Here is a 14,653-nt window from a genome sequence, read left to right as displayed (position 1 = left end):
TAGGATTCTGGATTCTATTAATAGAATCATAGATAATAGATTCGCGTTATCATTTTTTCTATGTTGCCGGATCACGTAACGTAATAGTAGAAAGTGATGGGTAACCCTGCTACTTCACGCACACATTTGCGCGTGTGCAGATAGCGCCTTGCTGTATGTAGTAGTAGTAGGTAAATATTGTATGGAGTGTCCGGGGTGTGCTATTGGGAAAAACAATTGCCCAAGGTCCACCCAGGTGAAGAAGTACATAATCCTGCATGATATTACTATGCGCACAGAGATGGACGCCTTTACTTTTTGGATAACTTAGGTCATATATCGTCGTGTTTTGTAGATAAGCGACAATTAGAAAAAAATTCCGGGAAGCATATTTAGGGTTTTAATGACTGTTTCAACAATTTCAACACTATTTCGAACTTTCTACAAAACACCGACAATATATTCACTTCAATAATGGGAGATATACTTGACATACAACATAAAAATATTACACATGCAATTAAAGTGGCAAATAAAACACCATAAATAGGCTGTAGTCCTTATATTTATAAAGTTACACGTTAGAGCGACGGCTGGGCCGTGCCTTCTCATGTCCCTTGGTGCGCACATACGGCTTAGTATGCGAGCGTGGTGCGCCTGGGGCCGGGCCGAAGTGACGGACGGCCTCACGCGCATTACGACGACCTTGGATCAGCACTGTCTTGCGGCCGGTGGGGGCACGAAGCGCCAATTGGTCGAAAGTCAGAATTTCACCTGGGAATTAAAAATTGTTATAATATCTGAATATTATAAATTGCTAACTTTACAGCATTTTGAATAAAGAGTGCAAATAATCAACTCTTCAAAGTTATCAGAATCAGGAAATTGATACAAGTAATGAATCAAATAAAGTATACTCCATAAAGTGCCAGCACAATGTTTTTGTTTACACATACAAAACCACTAACTAACAAGAAGCAAATCGTCGCTTATCAAACAACACCGCTAAAGACGAATATTGGCGGTTTTTACTTTTTAATAATAATAACAATAATAAAGAACTTTATTTATCTACATTTACAAAACAATTTAGTCGTAAATAACATCACTTATAGATACTGTGTAGATAAAAAGGATAGAGTCGCAGCTTAAGCTGTTTTTCAGACCCTACCTTTTAGAAACTCTACATTTACGCTACATTTTAATCATAGTATTTGTCTGACGCGTCTCGAGTAGCTCCAAAAGATATCACAAAATAATATATACTCACTTAAAGTTATAATAAATCTATTGTCCTTTTAGTACCTGAGATAGATAAAATATTCCACCTAAAAATACTCAAATTTGGGGTTTAGGTAGAAATGAACAGCACCCACACGTAAAAATATAATTACAAACTACATCCAATTACTTTCTGATCTTTGCCTCGAAAGTAACCAAAGCTTGCACTTTCTTTTAAAGTACAAGATGATTAAAGTTACTGAAGTCAAAATTAAACAAGAATACCAATGAAAATGGTATACCATAGCACATAAAATTATTTGTTATCTATAAATGGAGCACCTATTATTAACAATAGCTTGCAAAATCTTGTATACAATAACCAATACAGTTTTTTCACTCTCCTTTAAAATAGTTCAAAATTATTTAAGTGTGTTGTTTGCTAAGTGATGAAATAGCTATAGTGAAATTGAAAGAGTTTCCCACGCTGAAAAACACTTGCTGGGAAATATTACTTATGTGTAAACATTACAACACAAATGAATTACTACTTGCAGTGACTATTTTCTTCATGCCTTGAAAATTCTAAATCTGGTTTATGAACTGATAACAAAACATTGACAGAAATAAGCTGCAATTAAATAAAATCAGTAGTGGAGCAGTAGTGTTACACAACACTATAGGACTTACATCTCAGGTAATCTCAGTCTCAAAAATTTTGTGAGTCCACATATTTTAGCATTGTCCAGACTCGAGGCTGATGTATTCAGTCTCGAGAATACTGAGACTTTTATAAGTAGTTTAATTGAAAAATATTAAAAAATTTGGGATCTTCATGAAGAAGGCTTGGTTCCAGAGCACCAAATTGGATTCAGAAAAAAACATTCAACTGGTTCACAGAATCAGTGAATATAATAAGATATTAACTTGTACAAAAAAAAAATACAGTTCAGTAGGGCAATAGGGTAGCAACAGGACAATAAGACGCGACTTGGGCGAGAGCGACAAAGCGCGAGATATTGCTATTCTCGCATAGACATCTCACGCTTTATGTCGCTCTCGAGCAAGTAGCTCCCTGTCATGCTAACATGTCATGTCAAAATACATATCAGTAGTGATGTGTATTCCTAGATGTAAAACTCTGGCACAATAGGTTGTTGTTGAAGCTGAAAAAATTATATAGCTACCTACCTACTATTAAAATCATATTTGAAAGCTATGATATAGAATGAGTCATAAACTCAGATCTTCTCTATTTGAAACATCTTTTGTTTCGAATGTTCCTACTATGCTTTTTTTTAATAATTTGACTTAATTCAAAACATGATACAATATCATGTTTTGACTGCGTACAAGTGTGACTTTTGAAAGTCTCATCTTTCCCAGGGTTTTCAAGAATTTCAAGAGTGTCAATGTTTTTCCTGCGATGCGGTAACACTAAGAGACTGACGGTCGTATTCTAGAACTCTATCCAATGCTCAAGTCAGGATTGCACTGGCAACACAAGCACTGGAAATACGACCCTAATGGCAGGGACTTGAATATGATTTCGAGTGCTTTAAACCATACTCAAATCATGACTTGAGCATTGAGTAGAGTTCTAGAATACGACCCTATAAGTAGTGTGGGCCTTTCAACCTGTTACACTCACAAAAGATCAAAAGATACGAGAACAGAAAAGTATAACAATAGTAGCCAAGTTTTGGATAAGAAACTGGCAAAAAAAAATTGGCAAAATTTAATAAGTATGTATACATATAATAAATTTGAAATAAAATTAAAAAATCAATTCAAATTAATTAGCTGTAACATTACAAGTAGTACAATTGCGTCAATGTAAATAATTTGATTTACAGTTTTTAATTAGACAATATTTATAGTCGTCACCAAATAAGAGGCCAAATTTGACAGCTAAAGCAGACAATAGTATGTAACTTTGAATGCAATCAATGAAACAATAAACAATTATTAACTTATTGAGTTTAAAAAAGTACATAAATTTTATAGAAACACTATATCATATAACAAAATATATTTCAAGTACTGTCTTCGCACGAATTCCACAAAAAAAAACAGTTACATCCTCAATCTATATTTTTTATTAATTATAGTGTTGTAATCAATTAATTGCCATATTTCACAATCACTTTGATTTCTCAGAAAAAATATTGACTTTTATACATTAAAAAGAAAATTTAAAAGAGCCCCATACTCATAGCTGTAAAGCCATGCAGATTTGTATTTCCTTTGAATTGGAAACATTCAAAAAAACGAGAAAATAAATAAAGAATTATCAAAATCTATACCGATGTAAATATTGATATATAAATAAATTAATTATAACTGCCTCCGTGCCCGAACGGTTACCATGCCGGATTATTTATATTTGTATGGCCTACAATTATTTCTCTCGTGAGTTTGGGTGTAATTTGTGGTTGTCTATGTGTATGTCCATCGCACCCGTGACACAGGGTTTCCCTAGTGCGGGGCTATGTTGAGTGTGTGCGTTATTATTATTATTATTAATTATATATACTGGTGACACTTGCGGACACCAGCCTGTTACACCAAGTACCAAGTACTGGTGACACTGGCTCAATAGAGGATTTTGGCTCATCTTTTGATAACCATGAATAAAAATTTTAAATTATCAAGCCTTTTGTTTTCACACTTCACAATTTTGCTATAACTGCAGGTTGTCCTTATGAACTAATGTAGTGTAGTAATATAACTACTCTATAACAACAAGTACAGGTTGTCATTGTGATCATTTAAAATACTTATATTATACCATAATGTTTCAATGAATATTAATTGTACTATCTAGAACTGAAAAGCAATGAACCATAAAATAATCTAAACAATCACAAACTCATAAAATTTTGAATCAATTTCTCGTGAAAATTGTTTAATATGGTTACCAATATGATCAGTTCACATCCATAATCATGCCGCAATGACAAGTGTCAAATTTGGCCTCTTATTTGGTGAAAACTATAAGTTTGCAATGCTCAATTATTTGTCAGAACATTATAAAAACATGTTTGTTTCACTTTGACCTTACCAGATTATAATCACAACAACTAACCTCCAGCAGCCAAGATACGGGCACGAGCCTTTTCAGTAACATGGAGAGCGGCCACAGTCATCTTCGGCACTTTATACAGCCTCACATCGTTGGTGACGGTACCAACCACCACTGCAATCAGACCCTCGCGGCCAGGTTTCTTCATGTGACGCGACACGCGAGACAGCGAGATCGGTGGCCGGTTGATGCGGCTCATGAACAGCCGACGCAAGATGATCTGATTAAACTTGGCATTTGTTCGCCTGGCCAAGTATCTGTATAGCTGTCAACAATAAATGTTTTAGGTTAGGTATTGTACCATTTACAATACGGGTTGTTTATGTAAAAACTATGAATGCCTAGCCTATAGAACGAAATTTTGAAGACTGAAAAGTAGAGAAACTCACCTTGACCAATAACCTCAGGTATACATCCTGAGATTTTACTTCTGTACGCCTAACTTTCCTATCGTGTTTATGATTGATGTCGATACCCTGAAATAAACAAAAGAACACATTTTCATTGCACTGCTACACGTGGAAAACACCATAATCTTTCACTTGTCACGGATTTCACTTGGATTTTTAGTGATTAATTTTATATTTCTTCCCACAAAACTCACCATCTTGACAACCGGATGAAAAAGAGACTATAGACAATAATCAATATTTGACAGCAGCATCGACCCTATGTGTTGCCATATCTATAGAAATGGTTTTTTTCATTTGACGTTCGAACATAGAGAAACATAGACGAATGAAAAATTAGCGCCAAGGTCAAATAAGTTTAAAATGTTTCATGTATATTGCAACAAAATTCAAATTGTATAACCCTCTTAATTAGCATTTAAAATAAAAAATTTGCACAAAACAGTATAAAATTACTACAGGCTGTCCATTTTAAATTGAAATGCCATATGTATTTGAATTTTATGTCAATATGAACAAATGAATACTTCTGTCGTTTAGTCTGTCATCGCGACAGAAACAAGTTTCGACCGCCGTTTTTTCGAAAGGGATGGAATTTAATTCGAAACATCGAAAATTATCCAAAACTAAAAATTCTGTTCGTACTCCTTCATCCACGAAGCCGCGTTTGACTAAGAAGAAGGTATCTACTAGAAAACGAAAATGCGTGTGCCTTCCTGAAAATTATTCAGTAGTAGAATTCCCAGCGATATGGAATGAATTGCGACAGAATGGTCAGCTGTGTGATGGCACAATCGTATGTAGGGATATGAAACCAATTCGAGTGCATCGGGCGATACTTTCAGCGGTCAGTCCCTATTTCAGAGCAATATTTATAAACTCTTTAAAGAAGGGAGAGCCAGAAGAGACGGAAATCTTCGTCGATGTCCCTAGTTATTACATGGGCTTAATTCTTGATTATGCCTATACAGGGACGTGTACAGTAACCGCTGAAAATGTAGAATATTTGTTGCCTTACGCGGATCAATTTGACGTGGTCGGTGTTATACAACTATGTTGTCAATTTCTCTTGCGTGAGTTGAGGCCCCACAATTGTCTTGGGATATTTAAGTTTGCTAGGTGTTATTTCTGTGGGGAATTAGAGAAAAAAGGAAAGTTGTATATAAGACAGAATTTTAGCAGAATACTTAAAGAATGTAGTGAATTCAAATCGCTCTCTTATGAAGAATTAGAAGACGTACTAAGAGACGATGAATTGAATGTACGAAATGAAGAAATAGTATTCCAAGCAGTTAAAACATGGGTAGAACATGATTTAGATAACAGAAGAAAGTGTATTCCATCGCTGTTAGCCTGTGTACGATTTGGTCACATTAGTTACAAATATTTTAAATCAAAAATTCTACAGTGGCAGCCGGTTCTAGAAGATGAGGTATGTTTTTGTTCATATCTGCGTGGTCCCCAATCTATGTTATCTGAGCTTTGTTTACTTTATTACCATTTCTTTCAGAAGTGCCAGGAAGCATTGTACCCAGCGGTGGTGTTTTTAACATTATTGGACTCAAGAGCCGGAACAGAGGCTGATCTTAATGATCCGCTGGCAAGACCTCGGATACCTTACGAAATACTCTTCGCTGTTGGTGGCTGGAGCGCTGGTAGTCCCACTAGCTTCGTTGAAACTTATGACACAAGGTGAAATCAATCTCTATAATCTAAATACGCGCAAGAATTTTGAAATGTAGTAGGCTCCGCATGAAATGGCATTGTTGCCAGTAAGAAATATAAAATAAAAACAAATTATCGGTTACATACTACATAAGCTCGTTGACTTGTATAAAACGGATCTTTCACTACCTGCATGGCAGTCCGCCGCGTAGGCAGGAGATTGCTCATACAATATCCTGCATATGGCGCACGTGTGGAGTCTCGCAGGACGCATTGCAGGATGGCTTGCACGCTGCGACTACATTCATGATCAAGCATTATGCGCCGGACGACAAGGTGGACTGCAATTCAGGATAATGAATGAGTATTTAGCGGAGAACTATGAATTTTCCAACTTTCCATTTCATTTTTTGTAAAACTTCAACAGAGCCGATCGATGGTTCCTCTCTATCCACATGGATTTGACGCCTAGAGCATATCACGGGCTTTGTACTCTAAATAACCTGATCTACATGATCGGAGGTTTCGACGGCAGCGATCATTTCAACACCGTGCGATGCTATGACCCAGTCGCCAACACTTGGCATGAAAGAGCTTGTATGTATCAAGCAAGATGTTATGTCAGCGTTGTCGCGCACGGTAAGATCTTCATTATAATTTTGCACAAAATAACGCATTGGAGAAGAATCTTCTAGTTAAGTCATTAAAAACTTTACGAGACAATTTCGAGACTTTAATAGTTCATTTTGGTACAAGGGCGATTCTTTTATTTTTTTGCCTTAGAATGTTTTTCTCGAATTTACTGTTAAATAAGAAAGCAACCATGCATGTAGCAATTTAAATCCTTGCACAGACGGTCTAATTTACGCATTGGGAGGGTACAACGGTCGCACGCGTATGTCGTCAGTGGAGCGATACTACCCGGACAAGAACCAGTGGGAGATGACCACGCCCATGAACAAACAGCGGTCCGACGCCAGTGCCGCGTCTTTGACGGGCAAGGTACATGTCTCATAGGTCTTGGTGTCTTTACTTTGATACGTTTTAACAAATGTTTGTTAACGAATAAAAGAGAAAACGAACCTAAGATAGAGTACAGAAGACAGCTGATAGGAAATATCAACAAAGCTAGGTACAATTATTAGAGATGAATCGGACAGTGACTTGGCCAGATACCGGATATTCGGCGATAACTCAGGCCGGATAGCCGGATATTTGCCTCACCGCCGTAAACATATCGCGACCGGCTTACAGCGCGCATAGCCGTGATTGCGTGATCGGTGAATGATTTTTTCTTCTTCACTTTCACATTGACGACGATATGATTTGTTGTGAGCACATGGTTTTTTAAAAACGATTAAATTGTTCGATAATACAAACAAAGACATAACAGAGAAAATGTTAACAGTGAAAAAAATTACAAATTAGTCACTATTTTTATAGCAGTGCTTTGTTGTGCCAAATGCAAGCCATTCTTTGGCTGTATTAAAATTTCTGGTTCTTATAAGTATAAGCTTAGCACTTGATACGTCCGTTATTGCTTTGTTTCTATTTGATTTCATTAATTGGTTTGTGATCTAACTAATTCTAAGGCTTCATACCAGATTTGCCAAAAAAATATTCTACTTACACCTTTCATTATTGTAGATACACATTGTCTTTGACGACAGTTGAAATCGATCGCGATAGCGATGCTGTCATTTGGTCGTCTGGCAATAACAAGTACCTAATACTTAAAATTTAACAAAGTTTCTAAGAGTTTATAGTGAAAAACTGCCCTCTGAAGCTGGTCTCGTGTATAAAAATAAACAGAACCAACTTTTATCACTTAATGCTGAAAAACTTGTCTTCATCCACAATAATTTGCCTTTATTGAAATTTGAGTACTATTTAATATTAATTAATAGTTCTTACAAGTTATAAACAAATTGTCAACGATCTTGTAGTTGCTGTTTATCCTATTAGTATCATATTCAATCAATAAATCAATTTATTTGGGGTACTGATTATGAATTTTCCTCAGTTTTAAACATTCGGTACCCGGCCGGATTTTGTTCCACTATACAGGGTGGGAATTTCCACCCGGTATATTTGTTTGATAATTATTAGAGATGAAACAATAGTTACTGGATATCCCTTTCATCTGTAATAATTATTAAACAAAGATCGAAGTCTTAAAAAAAAACAACGTCTCCCAGCAAACCGTGGCAAACGTTATGTCCCCTGTGTCACGGAACGAACCGGCCGACCTCACAAATTTTTCCATGTGTTTGTAGCAGATCTGTTTTGTTTTTTCTTAATATTTTGCCATAGCGCCATCTATGCCGAATCTATGAAAGTTTTTTCTTCACTTAGGGAGGTACCAGCTATCTTTACAACTACCAGCCGCTTACTAGAGAAGTCACTTTATTAATTGTTATTAAGTTTTGTTGTATGTCAGGATTTCTCACCACCATGACATTCAGTAAAACTTAATTAAAACTTAGATGTATGGTTCTTTAAAATATCTACAAAAGGTGCTTACTGCGATTTTGTCTGGATTCATGTTTTCGGCAATAATATAACAGGAACTGAAGACCATTATGGTGTTAAAAAAGTTACACTTAACATTTCATTTTCTACGATCCAGATTTACATAGTGGGCGGATTCAATGGTCAAGAGGTGCTAAGCTCGGCTGAAGTGTTTGACCCTGAGACAAAGCAGTGGAGCTTCATCAGATCAATGCTCAGCCCTCGGTCGGGAGTCAGTCTCATCGCATACCGAGACTGTCTGTATGCACTCGGCGGATTCAATGGTTACAGTCGATTAAATACTGGTAGTTATAACTCTTCAGTATTCACATCAGACGACTTATATTCCATCAGCAATGTCCACTAACGACTTTAAGGATCATTTTGCTACAGGCGAAAGATTCAATCCTCAACGAGGTGGCGAGTGGCAGGAAGTAACAGAGATGTTCAGCGCTCGGAGTAATTTCGCCACGGTACTACTCGACGATATGATCTTTGTCATAGGAGGATTTAATGGTATTTTTTGTGTATTTTGTTGATTTAGAAAACAATTTATTTAACAGGTTTCTTACCACGGTATGGTTTCTTTTCGGTTTTTCCGACATTTCGGAACTTTAAAGCACATTAAGGCGTGAAACGCACAGAGAGCGAGTGCAGGTCACAGTCACAGTCACAGTGTGTTGTCGTCCATATAAATACACGGAATTAGACCCGCGGTGGTCCCGATCCGACCCGTACCCGCTCTGTATGTTTGACGCTTAAAAACAGACCTATCTGTCTACGTCTTTCGCTGTCGACGATTACCTTAATATCGAATACTTGTTGTATGTATGTAACAGCGAGAAACGCATGAAAGCGAGCATGCAAACTTTCTGAAATATTTCCAAAAAGAAATCATACTTACTGACGAGGTAATCATTCCTAGTAGTGAATAACCACGGAAGATTTAAAATCTAAATTTATGGATCGTTAGTTATTAATATATAACACATCAATTTTGAAAGACAAGAGTGTATGGTAGGTATTTATAAACCTCGAATATGGTACAAGGTCAATAGCACGACAAGCTTGACACTTAAAATTTAAATTCAACTCTGTGCCAATTATGATAACGTCCAACCAACCAACAAGTCAACGACGACCAAAAAAATCGGTACCCGCTATAATCTAGAGAATTAGGCTGCCTGTTCACCAGAGATGTGCGACGTAACGAGGCGGTGTGCGAGGAAAAAGTCCTATCATTCGCCTTAGGACAGATTCGCTTTACGACAGATTAGCTTTATGACAGATTCGCTTTATGACAGATTCGCTTTACGGCAGAAATTGTACAGTTAAGTACACTAAAATAGTACCTAAGTAAAAAAAGGTATAGGTTCAAACACGAGAGGTATAGACGTTCTTTTAAATCATTAAACGCAATTCACTTTAGTTCACTTTCATAACTAAGTTTTCTTAACTGGTTAAGAAAAACCCTTTTTTATTATTGTTTTCACAACTGGTTTTTAAACAAGAATACGAAGTGTTCATTCATAACTGACAATCACAAATAGTTAAGAAACGAATAATTATGATTATGTTTTTATAACTAGCTACAGTCAGCATTAATATTTTCTTTTCCTTTAACCTTATACGAAGTAATCCACATTCATAACTTTTTTTCATAACCAGCTACGAGAAACAACACCTTTTAGAAAACAAATGTATTTCACATAGGTCAAATTGCTTTCATCCACTAGGTTAGGTTAGGTTAGTATATGAAAAAGCCGCACGAGCCGAGCGAGCGAAGCGAGCGTGCCGCGGCAGCGGCCGGCGAGTGCCAGAAGCGAATTTGTTTGCGTTTACGAACATGGTTTCAGGTCAAATTATGAAAAAAAGTTATGAATGTGGATTAAATATTCTTTTTTCGTAACAACTATAAAAATAAATGGTTTAATTAATTATTGTCGAGTTGTCTGTACTTTTGCCTTAAAGCGAATCTGTCATAAAGCGAATCTGTCATAAAGCTAATCTGTCGTAAAGCGAATCTGTCCTAAGGCGAATAAGGGAAAAAGTCCACCAATAGGATTACTTCATTTTCCTAACTTCGCTTAACTCAGTTCCGGTGGAAAAAGGTTAGCGGAGCTAAGTATTTGTACATACAAAATAGCGAGAGATGTGTACGAGAAATGCGTGCGAGGGATGCGAGTGAGGAATGTGTGCAGAACGACGTAGCAAACAAGAGCTACTGAAAGTATGATACTAACTGACACTGACACATCGCCACCGCTCATCTCACCACACCGTACCCCGCCCACGCGTAGCTGAAAAGAGTCCCTCTCACCGGATAGCTACCTCGCCCAGCATTGGTGGGAAACGGCACCGTTCCACAGCGCCGCTACACATCCTCCCACCGCCTCGCTACCTCGCACATCTCTGGTGGAAAGGCAGCCTTAGGGTACCAAAATATACAGGGTGTTAAAATAAAAATGTTGAAGGGTCGACGACGATCCCCCACGTGGAGTGTTACGACGGCGACACGATGGAGTGGTACGACGCTGCGCCCATGAATCTGAACCGGTCCGCCCTCAGCGCATGCGTGCTGGCCGGACTGCCGAACGCGCGCTCTTTCTCCTACCTCGCCAAGGCGGTGCCCGCCGCCGGCGCAGATCAAGCACATCACCCCTGAAAATTGGCCCAAAATACTTCTGTTCGCATCAACCAAATTCAGCTCTCGAAGATCCCCAAATATCCTTCGCGCTATTTAAATTCCACGTAAATGATAGGTACCACCAACGTCACTAAGCTTTTTCGGATGCGAGACTCTAACAGAAAATTTTGGCCAGTTTTCGTCAAGAGCTCACGAGGGCACTTCGCTCCATCGTGTGTGTACTGTGATATTTTGATTTGTACATAGCGTTTTGTGTATTCTATTTTATATATCAAACAAAAAATCATGGTTAAATGGCTTATTTATTGTACAGATCATGACCGAATTATTATTTGTATTTTATTATTTTATGTACTTATCCATTGTAAATATAGACGCCCAATCGCGGGGAAGTCTCTAAACGAAATTAATTTTAGAAATGTTTTAAAAGCGAGGGATTTGTTGTAAATTTTCAAGTTTTTGTATTGTGTAATTTGTGATAAATTTTATTTTGGTATTTTTGTGTACAGTTCGCGTCCTTCCAAATCAGATTGGTCGCGTTTTGGAAATGTGTACGGTATTACGGTGGGCGGAAGGACCTTCGTGATATTGTTATATCTGTGATATTTTCGCTGGTCATTATTAGATGAAAAATTCAAAAAAATGCAAAATTGATTTATTTATTGAGAAAAATTTACTGTACCTGATTGAAATATTGAGAAATTCACAAATAAAGAAAAACTACTAGAACTATTTTGTTTCATTTACGAGTGATGATCTTACAACGTTAGGTACACCTATATCTATGGGTACAACTATTAAAGTAATAATAAGTAACAATAATATAATTCTTGTCTCCAGTACCATTTACAAGTACCATTTATTATAACTGCCTCTGTGGCCGAACTGTTACCATGCTGATCTGCCACGCATAGGTCCCGGTTTCGATTCACGAATTCTCAATGTGGCCACTCAAACGCAACAACTGCATTCAGATATAACCTGAAACTGAATATCCATAACACTACCATTGTCACATACGACTTTATCGAGCATGACAAAGGATAAACGCTGAAAATCCACCCACACATCCAAGTACTCCGAATCAACGTGCGCGAAAAGGGAGTCCGGCGTGCATTCGTGCGTATATTTACTACCAAAGGGGAATTTGGGGGGTGACAGGGAGACGCCCCTCTCACCCCGGAGTTCCCGTCGCGATCGAACCCGTAGTCAGGGCGTAGTTTGTTCACTGCACCGCGGAGAAAAACAAGTGATGGAGTTGAAAGGAAAAGTAGCGCTCATCACCGGAGCGGCCGCCGGCATCGGCCTCGCGTATAGCGAAGAACTCCTCAAACAGGGAGCCAAAGTAAGTCATGTTTTTACCTAACATAAATACACACACGTAATCGCGCATGGTTTATCAACAATGTATTCTTAAGTTCAAGGTAAAATAACTGTTGCATGAAGTTCTCTGGAATAAGGCCAACGTTTCCGAAATATTTATATACAGTGCTTACTTACATTGTCATGTCATATCGTAAGGTGACAAGTGTTACCCCTGCCCGGCAGGCTTGTATTGATTTTCGCCGGCGCCGCTAGTCATTGATGAGATGTAGGTTTCTACTGACTTTTTCTTTGCCGTTTCGAGGATGTGATTTAAGCTTCACTATCCCATTGTATTTATTTTAATCAGTACACGTTCTAAAAACAAGGGAAAGAAGAAAATATACACATTATACATATATATACATTATTTTGTTTTGTTAATTGTAAATTGAAATAATAAATAAAAAAGAAAAAATAAATAAAAATCTAATTTCAACTTTCCCTAAAATAAAAACTTCATTTTGTGATTCTTCCTAATTTTTTTTCCTAAATTTATTATTCAATAAGTAGGTACTCATGACGAGTAGTAAAATTAAATTCGTACAACACATTTTACTATACCTAACCTATAGTGCCTTTCTACAAATTAATTACTAAGTGTAAGGTTTTCAAACAGACAGCTTTGAAATAATCCGAGGAGTCAAACTAGCCTTTAAATTAAACCCTTAAAAATCCTTTGTACAAAACTAGCCTTTAAATTAAACCCTTAAAAATCCTTTGTACATTCAAAACGTATAGGTAGACTACATATTATTTATATACACATAGGTCTCGATATGCGACATCGATTCGGATAACGGCGAGCAAATTGCCGACGATCTGGGTGCCAAGTACGGCAGAAAGAACGTTCTGTTCTGCCAGTGCGATGTTACTGATTACCCACAATATGAAGGTAAGCTGTTTAACTGTAGATTACATTATATCTACATTTTATCATGCACTTATAACAGGGAAATAATATCTCTTTCTCAAGTTTGTACTCATTAGTAATACTTTGAAATGATAATATCAGTTGTCGAAGAAAGAGCATTTTCCTGAACAAAATTTTAAATTAAATTTTAAATTTCATGGTCTTCCTTTTATTTGAGATGCTATGTAATTTAGAAGAAAACAATTCAAAAAAATCCTTATGATTGAGGTTTTTGATCAGTTTAAAATTACAGGTATTTTTCTTTCATATTTGGCGGGTTCGGCTGCCGGTTCAGAAAGACAATAATTTAAAATTCTTTGAATGCAGTTCGAATTGTTTTGTTTCAATAAGATTTCCTATTTACGGTGTTCAAGGTGAGGGAAAGTTCCCTCCGTGTGGCATAGCTGTGGGACACCTGTACATTTTTTCCAAAATGTTTGATTCAACACTTGCATTTTTATGCGGAAACAACCAAAGCTATTTGAGGTAGTATAGACTTTAAAAGTCGTTTAGTTGTCACACACCCATGTCAACCACCGAACATGTAAGATTTTTTTAAACAAGATTCAGCAAAATGACGTTACAAGTTATTTTTAACGCTGCCTGTAACTTTTAAGGGGGAGTTAACGGAAATAACGAGAAGTTTCTCCTTTAGCTACATAGATATTTAGAGGCAGATGTTAACTTAAAAACTAAATGTTTGATCATTTCAGAGGCGTTCGAGATGACTCTAAAGGTGTTCAAGCGACTGGACATCGTGATAAATAATGCAGGTGTCATGAATGACAGATTCTGGGAGCTTGAAGTGGACGTGAACTTGGTAAGTTATGACCTGGATTACAAAATTCAAGTATTAAAAT

General features: G+C 37.0%; 3 protein-coding genes across 4 annotated transcripts in view; 2 read left to right on the top strand and 1 right to left on the bottom strand.

Moving 5' to 3' along the window:
- Positions 1 to 526: 526 nt before the first annotated feature.
- Positions 527 to 4,907, bottom strand: LOC113228018 (60S ribosomal protein L18). Its single transcript, XM_026461153.1, has 4 exons — positions 4,890 to 4,907; positions 4,675 to 4,761; positions 4,289 to 4,550; positions 527 to 753 (listed from the first exon to the last, which is right to left on the bottom strand). The coding sequence occupies exons 1-4, from the start codon at positions 4,890 to 4,892 to the stop codon at positions 554 to 556; spliced, it is 552 nt and encodes a 183-aa protein (XP_026316938.1). The 5' UTR covers positions 4,893 to 4,907; the 3' UTR covers positions 527 to 553.
- A 362-nt stretch (positions 4,908 to 5,269) lies between these two features.
- Positions 5,270 to 11,671, top strand: LOC113228016 (kelch-like protein 10). 2 transcript variants are annotated; one of them, XM_026461145.1, is made up of 7 exons: positions 5,270 to 6,127; positions 6,209 to 6,387; positions 6,788 to 6,999; positions 7,214 to 7,362; positions 8,990 to 9,176; positions 9,265 to 9,387; positions 11,346 to 11,671. In XM_026461145.1, exons 1-7 carry the CDS (start codon positions 5,285 to 5,287, stop codon positions 11,534 to 11,536), a joined length of 1,884 nt encoding a protein of 627 aa, XP_026316930.1. In that variant the 5' UTR covers positions 5,270 to 5,284; the 3' UTR covers positions 11,537 to 11,671. The 2 variants fall into 2 exon arrangements, with proteins under 2 accessions (XP_026316930.1, XP_026316929.1); XM_026461144.1 differs by having other exon boundaries at positions 6,206 to 6,387.
- Positions 11,672 to 12,690: 1,019 nt separating this feature from the next.
- Positions 12,691 to 14,653, top strand: part of LOC113228080 (15-hydroxyprostaglandin dehydrogenase [NAD(+)]-like) — a 10,260-nt gene continuing 8,297 nt past the window's right edge. The window contains exons 1-3 of the mRNA XM_026461221.1: positions 12,691 to 12,863; positions 13,652 to 13,775; positions 14,507 to 14,613. Of these exons, the coding sequence (XP_026317006.1) occupies positions 12,771 to 12,863; positions 13,652 to 13,775; positions 14,507 to 14,613 (324 nt within the window). The 5' untranslated portion in view covers positions 12,691 to 12,770. The remainder of the gene's footprint in view (positions 12,864 to 13,651; positions 13,776 to 14,506; positions 14,614 to 14,653) is intronic.

The sequence above is a fragment of the Hyposmocoma kahamanoa genome, unplaced genomic scaffold (assembly GCF_003589595.1).
Source record: "Hyposmocoma kahamanoa isolate Upper Pololo Valley unplaced genomic scaffold, ASM358959v1 220, whole genome shotgun sequence".
NCBI lineage: Eukaryota > Metazoa > Arthropoda > Insecta > Lepidoptera > Cosmopterigidae > Hyposmocoma > Hyposmocoma kahamanoa.
Note: the sequence above shows the minus strand (reverse complement) of the source record. Positions and strands in the feature narration are given on the sequence as shown.

Excerpts from the sequence above, each read along its gene's own strand:
- LOC113228018 (XM_026461153.1), bottom strand. Across the intron at positions 4,551-4,674 it reads ACCTGAGGTTATTGGTCAAG|CTATACAGATACTTGGCCAG; the intron begins GTGAGTTTCTCT and ends TATTGTTGACAG. Across the intron at positions 754-4,288 it reads CCGTATCTTGGCTGCTGGAG|GTGAAATTCTGACTTTCGAC; the intron begins GTTAGTTGTTGT and ends TTTAATTCCCAG.
- LOC113228016 (XM_026461144.1), top strand. The coding sequence starts at position 5,285 with ATGGAATTTAATTCGAAACATCGAAAATTATCCAAAACTAAAAATTCT. Across the intron at positions 7,000-7,213 it reads TGTCAGCGTTGTCGCGCACG|ACGGTCTAATTTACGCATTG; the intron begins GTAAGATCTTCA and ends ATCCTTGCACAG. Across the intron at positions 9,388-11,345 it reads TGTCATAGGAGGATTTAATG|GGTCGACGACGATCCCCCAC; the intron begins GTATTTTTTGTG and ends AAAATGTTGAAG.